Raw genomic sequence first — 12,063 nt, 5'->3', positions numbered from 1 at the left:
TGATTGTCCTTAAAAAATCACTGTCCACAGAGGAAGTGGATCAGAGTAGCTCCTGCCGAGAAGGTACTGGTTCCCATTTGCCTTGTTCCCTAAAACACAATTCAAGTTTGCCTTAAACTTCCTAGCGCTGATGGCCACCGAAAACTCGTGCTTCGTAAGAAATCGAGATCATCCCCACCTATCTCCAGATAGCATTTGTTAAGTCTTTACTCCTTGTGTGCCTGCAAGGCTGTCTGGGCACCTGTCATTGCTGCGAGGTCTTCTTTTGTTTTTCTTTTATTTCACATAAACTCCGTAAGAGATGAAATAGGATTTGTTGCTGCATCCGCTCTGGATAAAGACACTGTGCGTGGGGAACTGGTCAGTTCTTGGAGCAGGCTCGTGACCGTCTGCCGATGACCCCAGAAGGCTGAGTGCTGCGTGCATGCGATTTCCTGGCTTCCTATTTATCCTTCATTAACGTTCTAGGTTCCCGTGTCAGTGGCTATGATGACACCTCAAGTTATCACTCCCCAGCAAATGCAGCAGATCCTCCAGCAACAAGTGCTGAGCCCTCAGCAGCTCCAGGTCCTCCTCCAGCAACAGCAGGCCCTCATGCTCCAACAGGTAACCGTCCATCCTCCTCCTCCCAGGGCCGGTGACTCCATTCGCCATTCCCTGCGCCTGATCCGCTCCTTTGCCCATTGTAGAAAAAGCAGAGCAGGGTGGCTGGGGCAGGACACCGAGCGGGCCCCTGAAATAATCGATGTCCTTTGCATCCCAGGAAGCAGAGGGACCCCTGCCAAAGCGACTAGGGTTCGGGCCTGGAGAGTACCCGATGGACTGAGATTAGGGCTGTAATTGGACTTGGTAGATATAAGATCTTTTAGGCTTATGTGGCTTTACACTCTTTTATTTGGTAAGCCCAGAGGCCTCGAAATGGTGTGAATCAAAGCAAAATGGGGAGCACGTTAGGAGCAGGTTTAAATGTGACAGCTCTTGAAGTCCCCATTTCAACTCAGAGGCTCACAGAATTTTTCTTTTAAACATCAAGAGACATCCCGGAGTTGGTTACTTTTAAGGTGCAGAGTTCACTTTCCTTCTTTCATGTATGCTGATGCAGAAATGAACTTCTGGCTGCCATGTGCCACAGGGACCTCACATTCAGACTTCCCGGACCCCCAAACCAAAGAGATGCGATTCAGAACTAGAGTGACAGAAGTTGCCAGGGTGAGGCGGTGGGGACCAGAGGCTGAGCGAGCTGCCCATTCTGTTGATGCAGACGCTGAACACCCCACCACCCTGCCCAGCCCCATCCTTCCGAGAGTAGGCATGCTTTCCAGGGTAGAGATTCACTAGACTCTCTCAGCAAGGGCACTGGGGCTTTGTTGTCCAATCAAAGGTCATCCCTTGCCTTATTTTAATTAGTTTGTGTAGAAAATGGTATGTTTTTCATCAGGTCATTTTGGAGATTAGTTTTCAAACAATAATGCCAAGAATAGTCAGGGCGCGCTGAAATTTATTGTCGAGTTTCAAACTAAAGGTCAGGCCATTCCAGATAAAAGGATGCTATTTTTCAAATCGCAGTTGTGTGTGGCACCACATCGGGACAGTGGGCTGGCGGTACCCTCTGTTACTTACTGTCCTCTCTTTCCTTTGTAGCAGCAGCTTCAAGAGTTTTATAAAAAACAACAGGAACAGTTGCAGCTTCAACTTTTACAACAACAACATGCTGGAAAACAGCCTAAAGAGGTACCAACAATACATATTTTACTTTCAAACCACAGATCCCAGAGGACTGTCTAATGGCTATTAAACTGTCATTCATCTCTTAAATGATTGCACAACTGAGCTATCGGTTCGCAGCTCTCAGACCAAGAGTGATCGTCCTGTTGTTCTCTGAGATTTTTCTGGGTTCCGTTTCGTGGCTGCCACCTCTTTGGGAGCAGCGCTGCAGGTGTCCCCTTGGGGAGCACCAGGAAGCGGGATGGTGGGCCAGACCGTCAGGGCTCCTCCCGCGGGCGGGCTGAACGGTGGGCCGAGGTGCACCTGCTGCTAGCACAAGTGTACTTGGACCCGGGCTTGAGATTTTCTCCAGCTCAGACAGCTTGGGGGCGTGGGGATGGCCCTTCCCTTTGGAAGGATCCGCTCTTGTGAGGTTGGACAAACAGAAAAGTTCGACCAAGAAATGGTCTCTCCTATCTCTGTGTTCACTTTTTCTCGCAAGTTAGACACGTTTGGTAATTGCTCAAGGCAGGCGTGAGATGGTGCCACTTGCAGGGAAGACTCCTCTGAGCTTGGATGATTTGTGTGTCCCTGACAAAAACCAGTGTGGCACGATGGCTTCCGTGGGCCCAGCACTTTGTAAGAGCACACAGTTGTGGCGCCAGGCCCCACCACCCAGTTCGGTGACCGTGTTAGCTCCGGACGTGGGAAGGCCTTCCCAGGGGAGGTGTCCGCGTCTCACGTCCCGTACGGTTCCATGTCAGCGAAGACCAGGCCGTTGGGGGAGCGTCCGTGTGCGTGTGGGCATTATCATGCCATCTTCCTCCTGATTTCAGAGTTCCCCGATGTCACTTAGCTCCTCACCTTTTTACCGTGGACTGGAACACTTTTCATGTGAGTGTTCTCCTCGGAATGCCACAGTTTGTAGTTTGGAAAACAGCTCCCAGCCCCCTTGCACGGCCTCCTCGCTGGCCCCAAGCAGGCGGCCACTTGCGTTGGTTTGGAAGGAGCCTCGCTCGACGACTCTCCACAGCCCTGTCCCTCACGTGAGCGTGGATGGCGGGCCGCGCTCACGTTCCATGCTGGGAACGGCCCCGGCCGGCTCCTTCCTCAGCAGAAACTGGGTGCTTTATCCATGCCCTGCCAGCTGTTTGCCCTGGAGTCCTGTTCAGCAGCCTGGATGGCAACCCCTGCAGAGTCGGGGCAGTTTGGGGGTGACGGGGAGGAGGTGCTTTCATGAAAATGCTGACACAACCCTTAAGTACAGTGGCGCGCTACTGGGGGCTGCTATAATAAAAAAGGGAACAGATTAAAAAGTGTCTAAAATGTAAATCTAAAGGACTAACAGTAATTAAAATGGAAATGGCACAGGGAGGGAAGGCATGTAATTGTGAGATATCACTGTGCAGAAGGCTCTCAGCTTTGTTTTGCTGGCTGTTTTTCTAATTCAGTAGGGCTTACTCATCAGTGGCAGTTCAATGCGCGTTAATGACTCTGGGATTGCAGGCATCACTCTGGACAAAGAAATGATTATTGTGCGGTCAAAAGAAGTTCAAAGACAAGAAGGGAATTTCAGTTTTTTCCTTAGAGATCCACATTCAAGAGCATATAAATTAAGCCAAATGTTAAAAACCACAGTCTGAAAGCTGACTTCAAAGTCACAACTCTCTAATTAATGAACTGCGAGCTTCAGTTTGGACAAGTTGTGGTTTGATGCGCCCATAAATCAACATGACAGGCCTGTTTCACAGTCTCAGACAGTGCTTGTCATTGAGTCACATCAGATGTAAACACAGCAGAAAAAAGAAGGGATATGAAGGAGGTGCAATTGATCAACAGAATTGGTAAAAACCCACTTTTGAAGCACATTATGCATGATCACAGGAAATGGTTACAGCCTCAAGAGGTTTCCCCTTCTGCTGTTGCTTTGTTGAATCAGATTTCTAACAGCCTTCAAAAGGGAGAATAAGAATTATGGAGTTTCTCCCCTGTGGCTCACAGGCAATAACCCCCTGTTGTTATTTTGTGCTTCTTTCTTTTCAAAGGCATCAAAATTTAGTTTTTTAAAGATCTTTAACTCTATATTTGAAGACAAACAAAAAAGGGCTGCCACTGTCATTCTTATCAGTTACCAGGGATTGTGTTTTTTCTTTCTGTTGCCACTTCTTATTAACCTCTTATTTGGTCTGTTAGACAGAGTTTGGAATGCACGTCTGCACGCTGAGAGAACATGAAAGTTCAGATGAGCTCAGAGGGCAGATAAAGAAATGTGAAGGGGAGAGTTACACAGCAGAAGGAAGGATAAAAGTTAACTCTCCCAAACTGCTGCTGTCAGAAAGGGGGCATCTTGATGATGGTGGTGCCTGAGTTTGGGAAGGGAGTACTTTGTATCTGAACCAGGAGAAGGCGGGACATTATTTATGGCAGCCTTTCAGCATCTATCTCTAGGACTCGAGGTTTGCTGTGGTCACGTTCTGTCATCCACTTCCAAGGCAAAGGGGATAGAAGAGGTAGGTTTGCCTTCCCATCCTGAGGGGTAGGCAGACCGGCGGGCAGGTCCCCTTGGATCCCGCTGTATGTTCACCGTGCCGGTGGATTTGGCTGAGAGCTTGTGTAACAGTGATTAAGAGATCCTTATTTTCCTGAGGTAAGGGGGTAGGCTCCTGAAATTATCATGCAGGTGGTGGTCCTTTCGTGCTACAGTGAAATAGAGTCACATGGTAGCAATTTCACGATGTGGACTGGTGGTTCTGATTTTAACAAGGTTTGAACTTGGATGTTGACAGATGGAACAAGTATATTAATTTACTGAATCCCCAGTCATTAGTGGCTCATAATTTTGAATCGTCAGCCCCCCCACCCCCGCCGCCACCACCCTTTTCCCTGTTCTAATTACCTCTGCAGTAAGACACTTGATCCTCAGCCAGAACAATGTACCTTCACTCAACTTTTTTCTAAAGTTGCCTCGAGATGTTTCCTTGAGAAAGTTAGGCTCCCCATTGAGTTGGCCCTAAGACCTTCTGTAGGAGATAGATCTTCTGTAGCCCCATACAGCTAGTGAAGTGACTGCCCGTTAATATTTGACAGAACGGGTGTGGAAAATTGAAGGCAGAATTAATTTTCGGTCGAGCTACAGAAAAAGGTCCCATCCTGTGCGGGTGAGGTAGGCTCAGTTGATTGTTTTAAGAGGGCCGTTTGTCCGGGTAGTTATGACAGTTTATGTTAGGCAGCAGGGAGGAGCCGAAGAAAGGAAAACAGACCTTTGACTGCAGCTCTAGGGAGGGGATCTGAAATGGAAGGTTTATCAGGGCATTTTAGCATTTTAACACTGACTACTGACCTGTCCAGGGGACTGCGCGGAGACCTTTTTTGTATGCATTCAATTGTGAGAAGTAAACAAACGGGCTCGTATCCTGTGTTTGGTAACTGGGTGGGGAGCACAGTTTGGCAACCAGTGTTGCTTTTAAATTCTTTCTTTGGACAATGGGCCTTGTATACTTTTATATCCTGGCTTTTCAAACGTGGACAGCTTTCATGAGCTTTTCCTAGGGATGGCCGCAGAGACAACAGAAAAGCCATCAGTCATTTTATATAAATACAAAATTTTTAAACATTTCATTTACAGTAAGACAGGAAACACCCTCCCCAAACTCCAGCACCCCCTCTCCATTCTTTTCTACTTCAAGAAGAGCTGGTTCCCCGATCTTTTATTGTATCCAGGTTGTTTTTTTCTCTTCCTTCCTTCTTCTTCTTCTTCTTTTTTTTAAGTGTCATGAATTAATATCTGTTGAAGAAGTAAAAAAATCATTTTGACATGAATATAACTATCACTGGGTTTTACATTAATGTGATAACATGGGAAGGGGTGAAAACAATTGGATCATTTTATGCATGCTGTTCGTAAAATGAAAACACTGGCTTTCCATTTAAATTTATTTAAATTTTTGTTGTTAGTGGTATAGAATTTGTTTTTTGGAGTGAAACTCAATTAACTTTCTCAGTGGCATGGTAGTAAGTCTGAAATTGGTTGCTAATAGGAGAATGATGGTTTTTACTGTAAAATAAACTGCACGGAGACCGAAAGGAAACCACCATTTTTCTCTTCCTTTGAACTTGGCATCAGAAGGTCTTGATACACATACCATTTTATGGATGTATCAGATCAAGGTCATGTGTTAGGTTAAGTGAATGCAGTTGTTTGTAAAGTATAGTTATTAGAAGCTCTGAAAGGGTTGTACGGTCCCTTTTAGTTGCAGAAGTCTTCCTGATGTTTTGAATGATACTCAGAATTAGGAAAACGGATCTTTTTTTTTTTTTCTTAAAGAATCTTTTTTTTTTTTTTTTGGCTACAGTTTGGGAAGGGTTAATTCTCCTTTCGTAATTGTTAGCCATAATGTGGCTAAGACCTCCACCTCGATTTGATTCCTAGCAGATTAAGGATATTAGATAATTTCCTTCTATTTATTGTACTACTGCACTGTATTATCTTTCTATCACTCAGATAATTACTGAGGAAATCTACATTAATTTTTTTTGGCTGGAGCGAGGCCTGCTAAACACAGGAATGATGTATTGATGTTTTACACAACAAAAGTTTTCCTCCTGTCATTGTCCAATCAACAAAAAGATATTTATCATACCGTAAAGCCCCTTCTTTTCAAGAACAAAGCGGGTGGGGAAGCAGGACAGGGGAGCCCGACCTGGGGGTTTCTGAAACTAAAGCCAAGTTAAGGCATCTGAAGCTTAAAGTGTCCTTCACATTAAACACTCAACAGTCGAGTACGATGTTGTTTGCTAAATTATGAATGTATGTAATTAAAATCTAGTGGCTGTTTCTATGAAAGATTTACAGTGTTATTTCATCGTTTGTCATGGCTAATTAACAATATTAGATGAAGTTTTTCTTCTTCAAAGGTCTGATTTTGTCTCATTTATTTATGTCGGGAGTGATAAACAGAGTAGTTTAAAAGCTCCTGGTGCAGGCAAGAGGAAGGCGGCTGGCTCTTCCGTACTCTCCGAGGTTCAGGGTTCAAATCCCTCCAGACCGGAATGGTGCCTGCCTTCTCTGTGGCGTGAATCATTAAACATTTCAAAGTCTGGACGGTCACATCTCGACCAGAAACACTCAGGCCTTTCAAACTGGAGGAAAAGCTGACTTGATGGGCGAGTTATTTTTCTGTGCCACCGGCAGCAGAGGGGGGGGTACACGCAGCCCCCCTCCACACCCACCCCCCCCCTGCTCTTCAGATGCTCTGTGTCCTGTCCCTGTCACACCAGCCCTGACAACCAAGCCCTCCACTAGACCCCAGCCGCCATCGTCGGTGTCTGACGGCGGCGGCGTGTTTTGAAACGTCCGTCCTCCGAACCTTGCTCGGGAAGTGGCCGGCTCATTTTCTCTCTCCCTGATTTCTTGCAGCAGCCGCAGGTGGCCACCCAGCAGCTGGCCTTTCAGCAGCAACTCCTCCAGATGCAGCAGCTGCAACAGCAGCACCTCCTGTCTTTACAGCGCCAAGGCCTTCTTACCATTCAGCCAGGGCAGCCTGCCCTTCCCCTCCAGCCGCTCGCTCAAGGTAAGCGTCCGTGACGCGGCAGGTGCCGCCCCGCCCAGACGGCGGGGCCGAGGCGGCGGGCTGTCTGGTGGTATACCCCAGCCCGTCAGTAAGGACATGGTCCATCCAGAACAAGCACATACCAACTTCAGAGGCAAGGCTGGATGAGGTCCTGAGGAGGGAGCTTCGTAGAAGCCGAAGGGCTTGTTCATGGATGCCAAAGTGAAGACCTACGGGGTGGTCTGATGCTGCGCAGTAGCAGAGGAATCCCACCCTGGCACATTCTTGGGCTAGGGGAAAGCAGTGCGACTTTGACTTACGGACCATTTCAATCCGATCGAGCATTGTCCGTTTGGAATCCCAGATGAATTTTCTTGAAGGCTTTTGTTGAGCCGGTGTAAGGTATATTTTCTATCGTTGTAACTCATTCTGTTGTAAAGCTGAGTGATGCTTTTGAAATGGCACTTTTTCAGTTCTCGGGATAAATTCGGGTTTATTCTCTATGCTAAGAGTAATCTCTTTTGTTGGGTTTTCTTTTTTTTTTCCATTCCTTGTTTGCATTCGTCAGTTGGTTTTTTTGAGCACCTTCTATACTCATGAGAACAGGTAGCACTTCTACCTCTTGCTCTTCAAAAACTAGAGTTCCTCGAGAAGCAGCAAGAGTTCATGGATTTAAAGATTTCTTTTGAAAAGCCACTGATGTGTTATTACAGTGGGTGTTGGACATCAGAAACAAAAGAGGATTTCTAACCGTTTTAGGATATCCTCATGGTTTAAGCAACCCTTTGACATGTGTAATGTGAATGCACATGGATTATTCAGAGCCAGAATGCGGAAAGTATGGAAGGAAGGGAGTGTCATGCTGTGTTTTGAAATACAATTCCCCTGTCCTGTACATGCACAGCACATTTCAGTCCCCTTGGGCTTGACAGTTGCAGTAGGCTCGGATGTATGTGTATGGGCCTTAAAGGCTGGTAGCTAATGCCTTTGGTGTCTTGGATTCAGTTGCCTTCTGAAGCGGGTTGAAATGTGGTACCTTCTTCATGGTGATTAAGACATGCTCATTTGTTCAGCAACTTTCAGTGTCGAGTGGAGCCAGTGAGGCATGTCTACATTTGAATCTTCTCTTGAGTCAGCCACACCCAGCTTAGATCTCTTCCGGGGTTTTCTGTTTTGGTTTATGTTTTCAGTGTTGAAGCTGGGCTTTCTCCTCTAATGTCCCTCCTGGCCCTCCTCCCCTTTTTGCCATTACTGTTTGCCTACCGGATACATAATCAGCATCTCCATGGCTGTCAAAATAGAAGATTTGGTAACAGAGCAGTACGAGGGGAGAAGAAAGGACACATCGGCTAATGCATTTTTGTGCTTGCAAAATGTTATAACGTGCATTAATTACACCTTCGGGTTTATTGTTAGAAACCTCGCAGGCTGTTCCGACACACCCATTGGACTCAGGCTTCAACCTCTCATCTTTTCCCACTGCTCCTATACTATTAAGTTTGCTCACTAAGGTTCATTGTTATAGTACATCAGTTAAGCTGTCCAAAAGAGGGCAATTGGGCAGTGACAAGACAAGCTCATGTGTAATGTGAAAGAAATGAATGTGGTGATGCATGAAGTGTAATCTCTGCAGTAACATATCAGAGACACCAGTAGGTAATTCACTGGTCATGGCATTGATTGATATGCCTAGCAATCTGCTATAACTATTAGCCCCTGCAACATTAGGAAGGAGCATATTTAACATCTGAGGGGTGCCCTGATGTGTGCCCAAGATACCTAAATGTAAATACGGTATTTCGGGAGTCAGGTTGTGGCGGCAAAGTGAGCTCCCGTCATTGCCATCTTCTGTGGGATCCGGAGGTTGGTTCTGTCTCTCCTATCCCCTTGCCCAAAGTGGCTCGAGAACTCAGTCATGTTGGACTACAACACAATTTTTTTCTATCAGAGACATGATGGCTTAAAACTGATGTCATTATGAGGTTTAAATCAACTTTCTGCTTGCTTGAACATGGTCACCTGGGTATGGATGTACAAGGACAAAAAAAGGTTGATCAACTCTGTTTGTCTTTGAGCCAGTGATACCTGGGGTTGTAAAATTGAGTTCCATGAGCAGTAATCTGTCAACTGTCCCCACGACATACATTTTTTAAGCCAGTGTCTGCATTTTCTTTTATAATGAAGGGGTCGGTTGTCCTGGAAAAAGGAACGTAGCAAGGCACAGGGGCTAGGTGTTAACGGTAATGGCCATTTCGTGACACCGTCGTCGCGATTCTTTGACGTACCTGCTCATGGCCTTGGCTAAGTCACCTCAAACGTGTAGAAATGTGAAAGTATGAAAAGATAGAAAGTAATATTTCGAAGGCCTTTTTTTTTTCCTTTCCTGAAGGCTTTATGGTATGAAATGGAGGGACATTTTTGTTGTTGTTAAAAGAGTACTGCAGGGTCTTCTCTGTTTTATGTAATTAGCACATACGCTTTTCTCCCTGGTCTCTTGAGGATGCTGACCCCCTGACGTTCAATATCATCCTGACCTCTTAATTTTGAAAATATGAACTAGAGATTACATGCTCGAGATATATATATATATATATACCTGTTAATGAATTAGATTAAACATAACCTGGTACTGTTATTCCTGTCTACCATATTGGAGGAAATACGTGATGCTTTTTGGAAATTTGCTATCCATTTAGTCTGATGAGTGACTAGCCTGCCTTTTATCTGTCTTAATTCTATCACGAGACCATGGCTGTCAAATAATAGCATCCTCCAGTAGATAGTATGCAGTGAAGTAATAGTTTAACATTGCTAACAAGGTGTATCATTGATGGAGGAGAATGATTTGACTGCTCTCTGTAAGTCTGATGAGAATGTTCTCAAACGTAATTATCACAGTGAAATTTGACCCAAAAGTGCGCCTGTTGTCAGCGAGTTACTGTTTTATTTACCATTTCCTCTTGTGAGGGATGAAACTGATTGGCCAGCCCCCTGGAAGAAAAGGAGAGCAGAGTAACATTAATGTACTCTAGGTGTAACAAGTGTAACCAGACATTTGCCTTTGTCTTTATTTGCTGGATAAATAGCTCATTTCTAAAACAGCTCCAAAGTTCCGCTTTTCTTGGAGGGAAAGTGTTAACACAGTTGTTAGAAACCGTGTTCTTCCATTTTTTTCACTTCCCATGCAGCTGACCCAGAAATCAATTAGTTTGAGTTGAAAAGTGGGAGGCTTGTTCTTTTCATGTGTATTTACTCCCTAGAAAATAAAAATAGGTGTTGACTTGTGTGGCTTTATATCAATATGCTATCATCAACAGACAAGCCTATTCACTATTGTTTCATTTGAGTAAACAGTGGTTGGAGGGTCAGCCACGTTCACAGGTAGTTGTTGGTGTGCGGACATCAGGGCAGGCCGGTTAGCTGCACACACATCCCACATGTCACTTCGGAAGGTGTTGGAAAATAATAGCCCAGATGCAGCAGAACCGGACACGGGATTGTGGAGTGACCTTTCCCTTTGTTTAATTTGCCTCTGAGGCTTAATTTCAGGGGACAAGTAATAATTGAATATGCCTAATAACTAAATGCTCATTTGGGACAAAATCCATCAAAATATAATTGGCATTTGATTTTTATGAAGGGAGAAGAAAACCGACTTGGCTGTCGAGGATGCGTCCTAAGAATATCTGACCACTTAATGTATCATTTGAAGCCTCCTTTTATAATATATATTAATTGCAAATACTTGAGCATTTGAACATTTTCGTTGAGAACCGTTAGGAGAGACCCAACTGTTTTTGTTAACGCTCCTCTCAGAAAGGCGGGGAAGGTTATTGGTCTGCTGTGCAATAATTTACTCCTCTTTGATATGCAAACGATCCACGGTGAATATAAAAAAATCCTATCAGACTCATTTCACAGTTCTTAACCACTCGGATTCTCTGGAGTCCATCGCCTCATTAGACCAGTGCTCTCCAATGCTAGCATAATTAAAATCTTTAACAGTTTAGCAAAGTAAAGATGTTTGGCTGATCACGTTGAGATGATTATCTATCCATTGTATTCTAAATGACAAAAATAAATTAAATTTAGACCTTGGCATTTTTTATTATGTGTTTCAAATGAATATAATGCACACAGCCTTCTTTTTTAATTCAATAGCTTAGGTTTGGTAAGAAACACGCCTGTTCGGGTGCTGCTATGTAGTCAGAAAATGGCAGGCTTTCTAGGATAGCTGTGTTACAGTTGACTGAAACAATGAACTGCAGTCCAGACATCCAGTTCTCATGTGGAATTGCCTTATGCTGCACACACACACAGGGCTGACGATTTCTTTTAGCTGTCCTTTTGAAGGAACTGTTGTTGTTTGTTGTTGTTAGCTGCTATTTAGAATCTTTTTCTTCTGTGCATGCGTGCGCCAGCAGATGCACTGAGGTGGGTTCTGGGAAGCTTGGGCTGTAGAGGCATGCCTCCAAAATTAAGGTTATGAGGCCGTAGTAGTGAGATTGACATACTGATTGTATCTCCTCTGGGGGAAAATACAGGTTTGACCCTTCCTCCTTAAGACCCATGTCCATTTTGACCCCCTTAAGAAACAAGAGAACTTTATCACTCGCAAGTTTATTTTACGTTTGCATTTTATTCTGCAATGGTTCATTAGCATTGATCTAAGAAATGACAGTAATAATAGTGTTACTTGTTAAAAAAAAAAAGTTACACAGTTTTTCAGTAGACACATCCATCAATTAAGCATGTGGTACTAGAAACCAAAATTAATGAGGAAGATAGGTGTGTTAATGAAATAATCATA

The 12,063-nt window shown here is 44.6% G+C and overlaps 1 protein-coding gene across 9 annotated transcripts in view; it reads left to right on the top strand.

Moving 5' to 3' along the window:
• FOXP1 (forkhead box P1) overlaps positions 1-12,063 on the top strand; it is a 167,484-nt gene that overhangs the window by 73,782 nt on the left and 81,639 nt on the right. For 6 of the 9 annotated variants that reach the window (XM_081820709.1, XM_081820700.1, XM_081820683.1 and 3 more), the window contains 3 exons: positions 469-606; positions 1,642-1,731; positions 7,121-7,274. In XM_081820709.1, the coding sequence (XP_081676835.1) occupies positions 469-606; positions 1,642-1,731; positions 7,121-7,274 (382 nt within the window). The remainder of the gene's footprint in view (positions 1-468; positions 607-1,641; positions 1,732-7,120; positions 7,275-12,063) is intronic. The other 3 variants (XM_081820708.1, XM_081820691.1, XM_081820742.1) reach the window with 1 other exon arrangement.

The sequence above is a fragment of the Leptonychotes weddellii genome, chromosome 1 (assembly GCF_054177405.1).
Source record: "Leptonychotes weddellii isolate Sample4059 chromosome 1, ASM5417740v2, whole genome shotgun sequence".
NCBI classification, from domain to species: Eukaryota; Metazoa; Chordata; class Mammalia; order Carnivora; family Phocidae; genus Leptonychotes; species Leptonychotes weddellii.
This window is presented reverse-complemented; position numbering and strand designations above follow the sequence as displayed.